At 37.0% G+C, this 15,397-nt stretch overlaps 1 protein-coding gene across 1 annotated transcript in view; it reads left to right on the forward strand.

Annotated features, from left to right (window-relative positions):
* plekha7b (pleckstrin homology domain containing, family A member 7b) overlaps positions 1-15,397 on the forward strand; it is an 88,618-nt gene that overhangs the window by 32,828 nt on the left and 40,393 nt on the right. The window contains exon 5 of the mRNA XM_042727513.1: positions 12,087-12,170. Coding sequence (XP_042583447.1) covers positions 12,087-12,170 — 84 coding nt within the window. The remainder of the gene's footprint in view (positions 1-12,086; positions 12,171-15,397) is intronic.

The raw sequence follows: 15,397 nt of genomic DNA on the forward strand, positions 1-15,397 counted from the left end.
AAGGAAGGAACATACTGGAAACACAGTTTCACAAGCATATGCATCTTTTGTTCTGCCCTGATTCCAAAAACAAATTTGTTACTGCAGTTCATGGAATAGTTTATGAATTTGAATAGTCACCACTATAATACATTTTCAGATGTTATTTGATTATTGTAAGATGTTTTTCTCTACTTAGAATGTTGACTTTACTGAACTAAGATGAAGATATTCATATGTGCTGCTGCTCTGCTGCAGTCTCAGGACACGTCACTCTTATCCTGCAGCTATTACTGCAGATGCTGAGGTACTAAACCTAGACATGGCATCTGTTGGGGGGTTGATGTGAAAACTTTATGGTTTGTGACTTTATTTGTTTTTTTTTTCTGCCTGTCTGACATTTGTTTGACTCAGAATTACTTATGAAAGCCACTCATGTCCATCTCATTCCGTCTCTCCTGTCATAAGGTCCCATCTCGCCATATGTGTTAGCAAAGCCATAAAAGCTACATGACGTTTTTGTTAATGTTATGCCTCTGCTATGAGACGTGAGCTGTTAGCTGATGTGAATCAATGTTTCAGAAGTGGAGCTAAAATTTCCTGGCAGTTTGAAAGGCTGTGCCAAACTGAGATCAACTCAGGAGGCGTGTTGTAGGCTGTCGCTGGGGTCGCCAAAGTTTCTTAATGAACCCGGCACAGGTAACCGTTCCTGATTTAGATAAAGCAGGTTTAGGCGTGTTTCACTAATTGTTTCCCCTGATTTTGCAGAGCTCACTATCGATCCCCCATTGTTTTTCGTTCCGGGTAACTTTAACTTTTTTTTCCTGCACCAAACACAAATTGCTGTCAATATTGATCTTCTAAGTGCCTTTGAAATTCATTTCATTGTTACCGTCTGGGTGGCCATAAAACAGCTATTTCTGTGATAAATTGCTGTGAAATAGTTCTTTATAAATATTTATTAGCAGGCTAATTTTGTGCCAGTGAAGTGATGGAAGTGCTGATGCTGCTGTACCTCTACGGGCGCATCTTTTCCCTCAGGCCATCGTGAAGAACTCGGTATATGGACAAAGGGGGTGTGTATAGCGCTTTGTTGATCAGTAGTTATTTAACTAAGACTTTTTCGCCGACTAATGACAAGGTGTTTGATGGGGTTGTTAATATTAGGCTATTAAAAGACCCTTCAGAAGTGCTGACCATAAGAAGCTCTACCTCATAAACGAGGACTGTTTCAAGGCCAAGGGTTCAACTTTTTCATCTTTTGTTTTGTTAGCTGTTCTCAAACTTTGAAGAGTTTTCTGTAGTTTCCCCTCCAGGCGCTCTGGAACGTGCTTTTCCGGGGGCTTTGAAATACGAAGGAGTTCATCTGAGCAAATGTTGTCATGGTAATGCTCTGTTAGCGAGCAAAACACCCGGCAGGATTTTAATTTTAATCTGTTTAGTCTGAAATTAAATGGGTTACATCAAAAACATGTGGGTTTATTTTCTGCGTAATTAGAGATTTGATATTTCATAAATTACGATGGGGTAGTTGTACTGGCTTTTACTGTTTGTTTGCGTAGGAAATTGACCTAATCATTTCGGTAATTATGTATTAGTATTTGTTGCCTTTTAAGTGTTTCTTTACGCTCACTGCTTGTCGTTTAGTACATCATCTTCAGTCCATCACGGTGGACTGGGTACTGCAGCCAGGCGGGGTGAACAACAGTATTTGTGTCTGTGGCCAACTAAATCCTCCATTCGTTGTCCCGGGACTCTTGTCCTTTCACTCCGCTCTAATTAGCTTTCTGCTGGGGTGCTCTTCAGTGTTGTGGGCTATCCTTTGAAATGTGCTGTGTAATGAACAGGGTGGGCTCTGAATCCCCTGTACCAAGGCTTGTTTGGGCCTGTGAGGTCTTTTATATGCCAAGTGTCCTTATATTGGAAAACTGTCTGTCTATCATGGAAGCTTGAGGTAGCCAGAATGGATGGGTTGTTTTCTTTTGCCCCACAGTGACGGCACCCTGAAGCAACCCTTTTTTATTTATAAGAGGGATGCTTTACTAGGGCTGGGATCATGATGTCACTCAGCAGTAGATTAGGGGCTGTATATTGAAAGGGTGGTCAGTGTGTTCAGAGAGAGGTGCTCGATGCTACGTAACACGTAAAACAAACAGGGTTCGGCTAATGTATGTTTCTGTTGATGGATGCGCCTTCTGGCTTCCCAGTACATTACAAAAACAGCGATGGAAAAAAACAAAAAATGTGGACAAACCATTCACTCCTGTTCAATGCGAATGCCGTATGCTGGAATATAAGCAGTCATTTATTCCTTCATCACCTGGGTGCTGATAGCGTGTGCACACAGGTGAGACCTGAACAGCACACGTTGATATCGGTATTTAAATTAGACTCATTTAAGCTTTGCCAGTTTAAACATTTTAGAGCCAGAGGATGCGAGCTCACGCGTGCAGTGAGAACATTTGTGCGTGCGCTCATCCGAAGCACGCAAACCCGCGCCTCACAACACATGCAAATATTCTGAATAGGGCTGCACGATATTGGGAAAAAATGACATTGCGATATTTTATTTTTCTGTGATATATATTGCGATATGAAATCTAATCTAATTTTTTTCTTACAAACAAAAATGGTGTGAGCACACTTACATTCTCATTTTAAATGATTTAAACACCAGAGTATTATTTAAATTAGAGTAAATTATTTGTTTGTAACTTTAGGATATTGTTTGAATTGTTAACATATTAACTAACATGAACTTACCACGAGCAATACTTTTGTTACTATATTTATTAATCTTTGTTTATCTTAGTTTATAAAAACACAACTGTTCATTGTTTGGTAATGTTACTTCACAGTGCATTAACTATGTTAACAAATACTGTACAACTTTTGATTTCAACAATGAAGGCTATAGTCTAAATGTTGAAATTAACAATGTTGTAGAAGTGCAGTTTAGTAATAGTAAATGTTAAATAATGTAGTTAAATAGTTTAATAAATAGAACATTATTGTAAAGTGTTACAGATTTTTTTTATACACCAATTCAGACGTCTCGTGAGTTCAGTGTTGGACAGGTCAATTATTTAAACCATTCATTAAATTGAATCGGTTCAAAGGAATCATTAGTTCGTGAATCAGACATGTACGGGACGCGTTGTGTAATTATCTCGGAAGTTTAGGATATCGCACAAGATTTGACAACACAGAAAACATTTCATCACTGGAACCATTTTTTTTCGACACCATCGTGTCAATTGATTTTGATTAATATGCACGAGGGAGAGAGAGCAAGACAGCGCTCGTGTTGTTTGAAGACGGTGAAGGTGAGCATGCGCGCGCGGCCAGGGCTCTCTTGCTCTCTCTCTCTCTCTCTCTCTCTCTCTCTCTCTGCTCGTTCTGCTCGTTCTTATATGTGCCCTGTTAAACTGACAGGACTTAAAAACACATGCAAATGATAAACTTTCACTCTATGATGGTTAAGCTGTGCAATTAATCTGCGAATCACATTCGTCAAGGGCCGGGGAGCAGCTGGAAATAATATCAACACAAAATAATATCAAAATGCTGTCTTGGTAAGTGTCCTATAGCAGACATAGCCGGCTTGAACGTACTGTATCAGTGCATTCTCTTAAAGTGACAGCACTTTCTTAATATTAATCAAACAGCAACAACAAAGAAATCAATCACTGCTCTTGATTGAATAGCTTTTGTGACTTTAATAAAGATTCATCTTTAATTTATAGTCAAATATGCAATGCTGTTTTACATTTCATTACTTTATTCAATTTCTGTACCTAAAAACTAATGTTAGACCTACCTAAAAAACCTGAAAATCACTGCTTATTTTATTTGTATCTTTAGTCTATTCTATTTATTTGTGCTGTTGCTTTAGTCAGATTATTTATATTTTCTTTATTTTTATTTGACAGTATAGATTTTCCCTAATTCGAATATATTTGAATACATTGCATGATATTCGATATCCGTTCGAATTAGATTTTTCTCAAAAGTGACAGCCCTAATACCGAACCGTACCAAAAATGGTTCACTCTACAACCGTGACTCTAAAACTGTGATACAAACCGAACCGTGAGTAAGTTGAACCATTCCACCCCTAATTCAAACAAACTCATGACCTTGGCATTGATCGATCCATTGTAATTAGGGGTGTAATGATACACGTTTTCATAGCGAAAATTATCGGTACGGGTCTTTCGGTTCGGTATGCATGTGCTTTCCACTTCAAGGGAATTCAGACAAGACATGCCATTTTGGCATTCTTTGATGTGGCATATAGAATCCTCAGTTTGGGAGTGAGCGTGATCATACCTTCCTCTTTATTGCTAGTTAGTTTTAACGTGAAATAAACATGAATGAAAATCTCATGTAAACACAGTGTTTCAATTGCGGAAAGACGTCAATAAAACAGCTTGCAAACAAAATGTCATGTAGCATTTCATTTACCTCAGGCAAGTCATCAGTGTCTCCAGCTCTTTATTTCCTAGAGACTATATACTTCATTATATTTTACTTTACCTGTTAGTGATGTCTTAATTTTTTAATGTATGTTTAAATAAATCTTTTATGAAACAGCCACTATGTAAAGGATTATACAGTATTTCAGCAACAAATAGAAATTGTTTAATTTAGACTTTCATTTTAAAACTGCATTATGTGCAACTTAAATGTTTGCACACAAATTTTTTATTTGAGTGTTGATTATTATAGTTAAAAATAAATAGTAATTGAAACCATCATGTTTGTGTACTGTTACACCCTTAATTGTAATACGCCTATAATTGTAATTTTTTAATATTTCAAATAAATATCTTATTATTATTGTTAACATTACTATAAAAATATATATATTTAAAATACTATAATATATTTTACCTTATGTGACTCTTCCATAGCCCTTAAAATATATGGGGAAAAAACTACTTGTGAATAATAGGATCTATAGCCGTATAAGATTTTTGAATACACTATATAAAACCTTTAAAATCATCCAGTAAAACCGCCCTGGCAAAATGAATTACAATTGGACAATTTCTCTTCTAAAAAATGGCACAGTTAAAGTAATTAATTGCAAGGCTGAGTAACCAAATCCCACAGTGCTTTCCTCTTACAATTGATCTTTTCTTCCTCAGTCTCCACTCTTGACTAAGATATATAATGTTCATAAAGCTATAGATTATTATAGTGTAGAGTATATTTCTTAGTGAAATTCATGCCTAATGTGATGTGTTCTGTACAAAGTTGCATAATGTTTATTTTGCTGCTGACTTAGGCTTTATTTTATTCAGAGCTTTTGTTGCACCATTTTTTTAAATCCTACAGTGCTACACACAAATATACATATTAATCTAAGCAAACTCATTACAGTTTCACATCCAAATGCATTTTAATACTATTTTAAATGTGCAAAGGTAATTGAAATAAGGCTGTAAAGGCCATTGTTCCATTGAGCTGAAGGTATCTGATTCAATATTTGTTTTCGAGCTGTGCAAATAACACCTGCTTTCCTGGACTGCATTCCTCATTTTTTTTATCTCCTGTGAGCCAACCAACTAGTATTTACAGCCCACAGTCTGGCCAGTAGGTTGAAATGTGGCAAACATGCTGTTGGAGAGAGTCTGACGCAGGTGCAGTGGTGTGTGCCTTGACTCAGAACAAGGTTTTGGTTAACAGAGGGGAAACGCTTTCCTCTGTTGGCTGTTGAATATGGTAAAAGTTACAGTCAAAATAGTGACACTGTCAAAACATCAGGGATTTTCTGTCTAATTGTCCGTCATTTTTGCACAGGAAACTCTCAAAACAATATAACGATCAGCTCTGTGCTTTTGCCAAAGAAAATGGCAATACAACAGAAACAAGAGATAGTTTCTGGGAGGGCTACAGGCTAGTGTGATAGAACCGGGTTGGTCTGGGTTATGAAGCTCAGGGAAATATTTATTTTGGGACAGAAACACCTCCCAATTTAGTTTTCTGCCCACTGACGTCCTCATTAATGGGCTGTAGTTTGGCAAGAGACAGAGAGGGTGGGAGTTAGAGAGAAGAGGGCTAGATCTGATAAGCTGTGTAGCTCAGCTTGGTTCTGGTCATGAAAGAGTTTGATCTCTTAACGGCCGTCAAATACTTTTTTGGTGAGTGAAACTCCCAGCAGGCTGTTCTCAGGAGAACTCGTGGAGATTGGAGAGCTTTGGCTGCTTCACTTCAGCAGGATATCAACTTTCCCATCAGAGCGATTCTCTCATCCTGCCACCGTTTCAGAGAACAAACCCGGAATGTGCCCAGGAAGAGGTAGATAAAACTGCGCTCGTGCAGGTGAGACAACTTTAGGGTAGAATGCTCTGAAAAAGATAAAGAGTTGAAAATGAGGTTGAATGATAACCTATAACATTTATACTCTGTTTCCCTAGTATAGTACACCTGAAGTGATGAAGTATCTAGATTAGCCATGTAAGCTCTGATACATCTGATACAGAATTACCCCTGAGTTTGTTCATTGTGAAATTCAGTACAGCCTGCTAGCTGACCGTTGGACTCTAAATTTCTGCAGTGACAATATAAATCTCTTTTTTTTTATGTTATAACTGTTTAGTGGCCTATTTAGAGAAGGGATTTTACATTGTATGAACATGGTTTTACATAATATGAATTTAAATATGAAGTTAAAAACCGTGGTTCAAGGATATTTCTAGATTTTAAGTGCTGTTTTTTTTTTTTTTGCTATTGCTATTTTTAAGTGTTGGATGGGAAGTGAAATTGGGTTAATCAGTCAGGGAAGCTACATTTGATTAGTTACAAACCCCTTGATAGTGCTTTGTGATAATGCTATCTTGATTTGGCATTAAAAATGCCTGTTAATTTTTATAGTGTTTTCATGTAAGAGTATTGGCCATTAATGGTGACCATTAGAAAAACCACAACATTTAAATACACACTCTTAAATATTAGTGTTTTTGCAGTGATTCCATACAAGAACCATTTTGGGTTCCCCAAAGTACCTTTCAGTGAACAGTTCTTAAAAGAACAATTTTGTGGGCAAAACATTTGCATTATCTGAATACATCAATTTAAGAACAAATGCTTTCTTTTTAAGTCTTCTTCTAAGTTCTTTTTAGATACAGACCTTAAAGGGGTCATATGATGGGGTCAATCATTGCTAAAAAGAACATTATGTTGTGTATTTGGTGTAATGAAATGTGTTCATGCGGTTTAAGGTTCAAAAAACAAATTATTTTCCACATACTGTACATTATTGTTTCTCCTCTATGCCCCGCCTTTCTGAAACGTGTCTATTTTTACAAAGCTCATCGTTCTGAAAAGCGAGGTGTGCTGTTATTGGCCAGCTATCCAGTGCGTTGTGATTGGCCGAATACCTCAAGCATGTGTGTGACAGAAATGTTACGCCCCTTGCCATACTATGATGCCATCTCCTGGCACGATGAGACAAAACCAATAAAACTCATTACAAAGAACGCATTTGTTAAAGCCGATTTGGTGATTCACAGTGTAAAGTTGATGTATTTCCTCAGCGACCAGCACGGATCAGCTCTAGGCATGACAAAGCGGATATCGTGCTCTTTTGGAAGGCCAAACAAAGTAGTTTCGCTTTCACAATGAAACACACAGCATTTCCACAACATGGGGGCGCGGCAACAACAATACTGCAGCGAGATTAAAAGTTATGCCTTCTTTCTTTGCGTGAACATTTGGGCGGCGTTATGCAAATCTTCCCACATCATGATGTAGACATGTGGGGGCATGTTTGAATGAGCCATTTTAGGGGGGTGTGGTTGACTCTTAACTTTTATAAAGAATACCTCTTTGGATTTGAGACTTTAGTCTTTGCAACTTTACAGATCTTCTTTATGCACCAAGAGCTTGTAACACTCCGAAGAGAAAGGAAAACTTGAAATCTCATCATATGACCCCTTTAAATACTATGAGACATTGACAGGTCCCATAAAATTGTTGTTGATGCAATGCAGTGCCAATGGAGTTTTTTCTGCATTATGACTTGAGTTGTAGTACTAGGTATGTTTTGTGTAGCTGTACTGTTATAAGCAGTTTTGTTAAATAATGTTGTGTTTTAGCTCCATATAAACACGGCTTTTGGTTTCACAATTGCCTGTTTGGCCCTTGCTAGATGCCAAATGATATGTTCATCCCACGGGTAAGAGCTGTCATAGTATGGGGAGTGGAGAGGTGAGGTAATACTTCTCTATGTGGACTTTAATCTAATGAATATCAACAGGCCAGACTGCACCACTACATAACTTCTTCCACTTGAATGTCAGCATTCTTGTGGTTTCTGAAATACTATACATAATGTCCATCTTTCCACAATTTTTTTTTATTAACTTTTCATGATTTATTAGATTATTTTTTTTTTATAATCTATGGTCATGTGACAATATATTAAGGTATTGAGAATATATAAGAGGCTGACACACGTCTAGTTTGTCCTATTAATCATATGCATTTCCATTTTTCTTGTCTCTAGAATTAAGACAAAGCAGCAGTCCCAACAGGAAGAAGTGTTAATTCATAGTCATCATTCATAATGTCATATGCTGCCTGCATCACGGCTAAACAAACAGCACTACTGTTTGCCATTCTGTTTATCCTCCAATGCTAATGCAGGGAATTCCGTAGCAAGTAGTTCGGAAGTAATGTGATGAGAACAAAAGAGCTAAAGAATGCAGATTACTAATTAACAGTGGAAAATAGTTAAACTATTGTAAAGGTCCGATGTAGTTTAGCAAAGCGCATGGCATGATGCTTTTGGAACAAAGCTAGGGAAAGAGGAAATGTGCTTGTGTTTTTGTAGCCCATTGCAGGAAGGTGCCCCAGTCTGTGCCTGCCAGGCTGATGACGACTGAGCGAGGTACAGTACCTTGCATGCATCATCGTTTTTGTACAGGTTTCACTTCTGGTTTGTTTTACTGTAGTTTGTTACCTAGAGAGCTGCTTCTCAGATAATCAGCACTTATGTTTGGTTTTGTTGTGTTTGGCATTCTAAAAACAAGATTACGATGGTTGTGTTATGACGTGAAGAGTTTTTATAGTGTTGTCAGTAGTATGGAAGCTTATTTTTGCCATGGAATTAAAAAAAAAAAAGTTAATTGCAAATTTCTCTGGGAACTCTGAGTTTATATCTCGCAGATCACTTCAGATGTTTGTCCCCACAGTTCTGAGAATAAATTTCTGAGTTGTGAGATAAAAAGTCTCACTTGTCTTTGATTTTTTTATTCCTTGGTGGAAACAAGCTTGTCACACTTCTCAAAATTCTGACTTTTGTCTTGCAATTGGAAGTTTGTATCTGGCTATTCTGAGTTCATGTCTTCAACTCTGAAGACACAAGTTTGAGCTGTGAGATAAAAAGTTGCAAATACCTTTTTTATTTTTGGTATTTTTTATTCTGTGATGGAAATAAGCTTTAATATTAATGTATATATATTTATTTTAACTCTATTGTTATTTTAGCCATGCATTCTATCTGTTTACAATGATTGTGGATTAAAGTCATTTTGTGAAATCAAATCCAGCTGTTATAATCCATAAGAATTATTCAGTTTCTTATACCTAACTCATATTGACTCTATAGGGACATAAAGAAAAAAATGGTGAATATAATTAAACGGAGTCTGATTGCAGGTCTGCGGCTGTCTCCTTTTAGATGTGGGTGGCATACCTAAAAAAAGAGAGGCCTGGTTGCAGTCAGGCTTCCTAAGAAAGGGCTGAGAGCCCTGCAGTGATGGAGAACCTTTCAGAGGAGGGTCTTTTAACGTACATTACAATGATGGACTGACCATCCTCACGGCAAAACCAAGGATGCAGCATTTCAGGAGCACTTCTGCTGGTTCTGCTGCTAATATTTATTCTGAGTTTTTTCATAGTGTTACTATGGTTTTATCAATTTCAATTGCACATGTTCTTTGCATTAAAATTTTTATTTGGTTTTGTTGTGATGATATTGATCATTACATACATTAATTTCACAGATGAGTTAGCAGAATTGACTGTAGGATAGTGTTTATTCAGGAACTGGATCAGACTGCATAAAACCACTGTTGTAGTGAAGGCGTTGTAGTACATGCTTTCATGTCAAGTGTTCTTTCATGCAGCCACTGAAAAGCTTTTATGCAGCAGAGTTTGCTGATGCACTAAATGTTCAATTAGAGATAAAAGCTTGTTGTAGTGTTTGGAGACATATGTTTGCATTCAGCTGAACTATCATATGAGGACATTTGTACCTCGGATTCCTGCGGTATGATTGTTCACCAAAGAATGAACTTGACAATATTGTGTCACTGGGGGTGTATGATGACATGTTTCGCAGAGGCAGAAAAGCGTTTTCCACACCCTGTTAAATTTGACAGTGTACTGTGAAAGGCGCATGCCGAAGCTTTCTTCCCATGGTGAACGTGCCACCACCTTGGAAGGATGGCTTGTAAGAGAGGCTGTTTTTGGGGGATGTTGACATATATCTCTTGTGATATAGATCACTTGCTGTTAATGTTTTGTGTAGCAGTTTGAGTGTTCTGATCCATGCTGCTCATACAGGCAGCAGATTAGAGTCCAGCTCATATTATTTTCTGTCATCTCTTTAGTCTTCCAATCAACTAAGTGCTAAGAGGAAAAATAAGATATATATACATACACATTTGCATATTAATTGCATACACAATTAGCATTTTTTAATTGGTCATTTTATTTCTGTGCACTTCAATTTTGTCATTTAGTTGCTGAGGCAAGTTTAAGTTTTTTTCAGTCTTGTTTCATTACCCTAGTGCAAAATTAATATACTAAAATGTATTTTAAATACATTTATTTAATACTAAGTATACTTCAAATACGCTTTATTTATTTGATTTATGTACGTAATAAAAATACTCTGCAGTTGTACTTTTGGTATACTAATCTGGTATACTTCAAATCTGCTGAATTGGAACAACTAATTTTGTGCTTAATGCACTTTAATTGTGTGGAAGTAGTGCTGAAGTCCAAATAAAGATATCCTGAAGTATATTTGAGTGTGCTAAAGTGGAACTGTTGCAAGAATCCTTCAGGTACTTTTTAAATATATTGTATTTAAAGACCGATATGATTCAAAGATCATACAATCCTCATCAATAGTGACATTAAAACACATTTTAGGCATTAATATTAAGAAATGTGCATTGGGCACAAGTAGTACTCCAAAAAAGTTTAATTATAATTTCTATATCAGAAAGTCTCAAGTGATATGTCCGTAAATATGTTAATAGATTTGCACTGTACACTTACTATGAAATAAATGTTTTTTAAATGTATTACTTTTTTACTAGTGTAGTTTTATTTCTAACATCTGTTCTAACATCTGTCTACTGTGAAGGACATCTAATACAATCTATACAATTGCTAGCAAACCTGAAGCATGACTATGCCTGTTCTTTTAGCCTTATCTATCATCCTTGAGTCCACAGAGAGTCACTGAGGCAAAGTGACTTAATATAGTTTTTTTAAACATAATAGAAATGATGATAGGCAGATAAGTGACTTGTGGTGGAGCTTTTCCCCTCATATAGGACCACATTTACTCACGTGGGAATCCTTCTTACTCATCAAATTACCACCACTCGATCCCTTTCAGCCAACACACAGTGTGAAGACAGAATAAATAACTGAATCAATGACAGCAGGCGTATTATGTGTTATTTCAGTCCTCTCACCCTTAGAAGCCCCCTGTCTCTGTCTTATTACATCTGATGACAGTGAGATGTTTTTAATGCTCTAGTTAAAACAGTGAATGACCCTGTATAATTGAAATCAATAAAGTTTCTGCAGCGGTTTATGCTTAGCCCCACACTTTGTGTTAAATCATATGAAGGGGCTTGGCCAGGCTTCAGCGCTGCCACACATTTTGCGCTCCTGCGGGAAAGTCATCAGAATCCTTCAAACTTAGTGTATTTCTGTAGAATGTTGCTCTTACGGCTACAGTTCCCACAGCGGGGGAGGTAAGTGCCAAATTAAGCATGAATAATATTGGATTGCTCATTTTGTTTTTCTTCTCTTGTTTTTCCACATTTCCCTCCCTTACTTCTTGGATCCAGCCACAACCTGAGAACGACGACATTCAGGCATCCTGTGACGGGACATATATCCTCAGAAAACACTGACTTCGTTTTACAGGACCAGTGAGTGCTTCTCTTCCTTTTATTGCACAAAATGTACTTTAGGATGCACAGTTTCCTGCATTCTCTGAGGGCATGTGGTTAAGAGGTCAGTGCAGGTTATTTGTATGGTTAGCCATGTTTATGAAGTTCTTAAGGGTCTTGGATTTTTGAATTGTTCTTTAACAGATGCGCGAGTAATGAGATGTATAGTAATGTTTCACGAGCCACTGATATCATATGCCTGTGCTGTAATCAGCAAATCAGCTGGAAATGTCCAGAGGTAATGCTAATGATGGCCATTACTGTTATTGCATTTTCCTGTGAAGGTGATGTGGGTGTTTTTTTACTTTAAGCTGCACTACTAAATAGTATTTGAAATAAAGTCATCTGCTAACCTGTACTTTATTTTGACTGCAAAGCAGGTGGGTACAGTGTTGGGGAAGATAATTTGAAACTACCTACGCCATAAACTATTAACAGAAATGAGTTAAATATATTTTGCAACAAATTTCACAGCATCTTGGAAAAAGAAATTGTTTTAGTTTTCAGATTGAATTGAACATGAGGAGGGAGAAAGATCGAGTGTAAGTAGACAACATTTTTTTGTTGCATTCTTCTCAAAGGTAACAAACACACAACACTAATGTAGACCAATTTGCAAACTAATGAATTGATTCTTTTAATCAGTTTATTGCATAATCAGGTTGCATACTTTTATACCATATAGTAGGTGAAAAACAGTATGGGAAAAGAGTAGTATGTCCAAATTAAACAGTAGACAAAAAGTACCTGGATGGCCTACTGCTTCAGGCAAGATTCTGAAGTGTGCTTATACTATCTAATGAGGCATCGAGAGAGGATTTGTGAATGTCATATGACCTACCAACATAAGTTGCATTGCTTTACTGCCAATGAAAATATTACAAATGAATTGCTTTACTGCCAATAACAGTATGTGGATTACATTTATACCATACAGAACTGTTGTGAAGTACTTATTCAAAAGAAGAACCTACTCAGAGAGTATGCAATTTCAAATGCAGCCTTAATTGCTGGTTTGAATCAATCAATCAACTCATTCAAAGTGGTTCTTGATTTAGCCACCAAACCGCATTTACTCTCAAGTCCAACTTAGAATAAACAGAGAACCAGGGGAATGTTAATGGAATCAATAAGCAACCTAAATGACTCAGTGGAATTGGAGGCTTGCTGTTATGGATTACTAGATGTTATCAACCATAAATATACATTAAATCAAAGTTAAATTACTAAAATATTAATAATTGTTCATTTTCTTTAATATTCCATTAAAATGCGTACCACAGCACCTGTCCCTCTCCTCTTCCTTTCCATTAATTTCTGTGTCTTCCCATATGCCAGTAAGCTGAGCTGGGATTTCTACCTCATCAGTGCTGTGAGGGTTAAGATAGCTCAGATTTACATCCCCTGCTGAGACAGATCTCATTCTGTTACTCGCTAACGCCAGAGGAAAGAACGAGCCGAGAGTTTGCTGTTTATTTTGAATGTTCTGCTGCCTGCTGAAACAATAACCCAGGTGAAAACTATTACGGGGTTCAGCCGCCTACCTCGATTTCCCTGTTATCACTCCATGTTCTCCATATAGAGGAGGGCTCATGGATTCAGAATGTTGGGCTCTCATAGGAATATCGCACATGGCCATGAAGACCATTTCTCATGCAGATGACAGGTAAGTAAATGTTGCTGTCAGGGTTGATTGATGCTTCTCATTAGGGGCACAGTGCGTGGAGGCCCTGTGCCAGGTTCAGGCTCAGATTAACCATCATCGGGAGAGTCACTTGAGCTTTGTGTCACAGAGGGATCTAGTTATTAGTTTACCAGCTTACAGACTTCTTGTTTGAGTGCCCAAGAGATAAAGATCATGGCCAAACGTGTTTGTCACTTGCAGCTGTGTCGATAAGCCGGCGGGACTCTTAATGTTCTGTGGGCTCTCGGATGCCTGTGGTTTGTAGAAGAGAGAGATAGTGAAGTTAGAGGACATAACTGGAATACTTACCACTCCTGGCTGCTCATAAGTGCTATTTTAAGCACAAGTCCGGCCTCATTCGCTCTTCTCTCGCCATCAACCCTGCCTTTTCCTCTAGTAATCCAGCTATGGAAACTAACCTCACCCTAACAGCTGTGATAAGTGCTGAACTTTGGAAAAAGCCTCCTGAAATATGTCATGATATCAGCAGAGACATATCAAAATCATTCATCATAACCAGTATGTTGCTGCAAGTTGCCATGGGTGTGTATTAGCTGTATTAGCTGTAAGTTGTAGATCCCGAATTCTGGAGAATATGTATTTACTATGGTCCGCTGGCAAAGACACATCTTACCTAAATATGTGGTATGCTGATATTTCAGTTGATCTGAGTGCCTTTAATAGCGCTGCGTACTCTCACCCCTTCTCAGTGAAGGGCTAAAATGTGTTCTGTGATCCCATTGGTGGTGATGTCAGTGGAAACATGTGCAGAGATAGAAGTGTTCTGATCCCCTGGTAGTGCAGCACTATTGATCTGAATGGCTAGTCTGAACACAGTGCTCATCTCAACACACACTAGGGCATGGTGCATTGCCTGCACAAAGGCTGACTGTCTTTTTCTATGAATTATTAATTTCTCTAATGGCTAAACTGCATACAACACTTATTGGTGACTTTTATTAACATAATTAATAAACATTAGTACATTAACAGATCCTCAGTTCAAGTACATTACAGTTAATTTCACTTTTGAAAAACATCTCAAATATACCTCTTTAAATGAACTGTGTTGCTGTGAAATATTATGTAATGTCTATTTTCTCTAATGGCTAAACTGCATACAACACTTATTGGTGACTTTTATTCACATAATTAATAAACATGAGTACATTAACAGATCCTCAGTTCATGTTCATTACAGTTAATTTCACTTTTGAAAAACATCTCAAATATATATATATATAAGATTATGTAATGTCTATTAATGAACAACAACAAAAAACCTATTCATATATAAAATAACTGTGGTACTGGTATAATTAAATTAAATATATTGTTATATATTATAGATTTCATATTGAAGAATACTTTTTATTTATATTATGTTGGATATAAATATTAATAATAATGATAGGTCAGTTGTGGCATTTTGCTATTGTTGTTTAGTGGCTTCTAAAATATTTTAATTGACCTTTAACCCTACTTTCATGTCTCTTTGTCACACTGTACAATAATCTAAACA

This window comes from Cyprinus carpio, chromosome B7 (assembly GCF_018340385.1).
Source record: "Cyprinus carpio isolate SPL01 chromosome B7, ASM1834038v1, whole genome shotgun sequence".
Taxonomy (NCBI): Eukaryota; Metazoa; Chordata; class Actinopteri; order Cypriniformes; family Cyprinidae; genus Cyprinus; species Cyprinus carpio.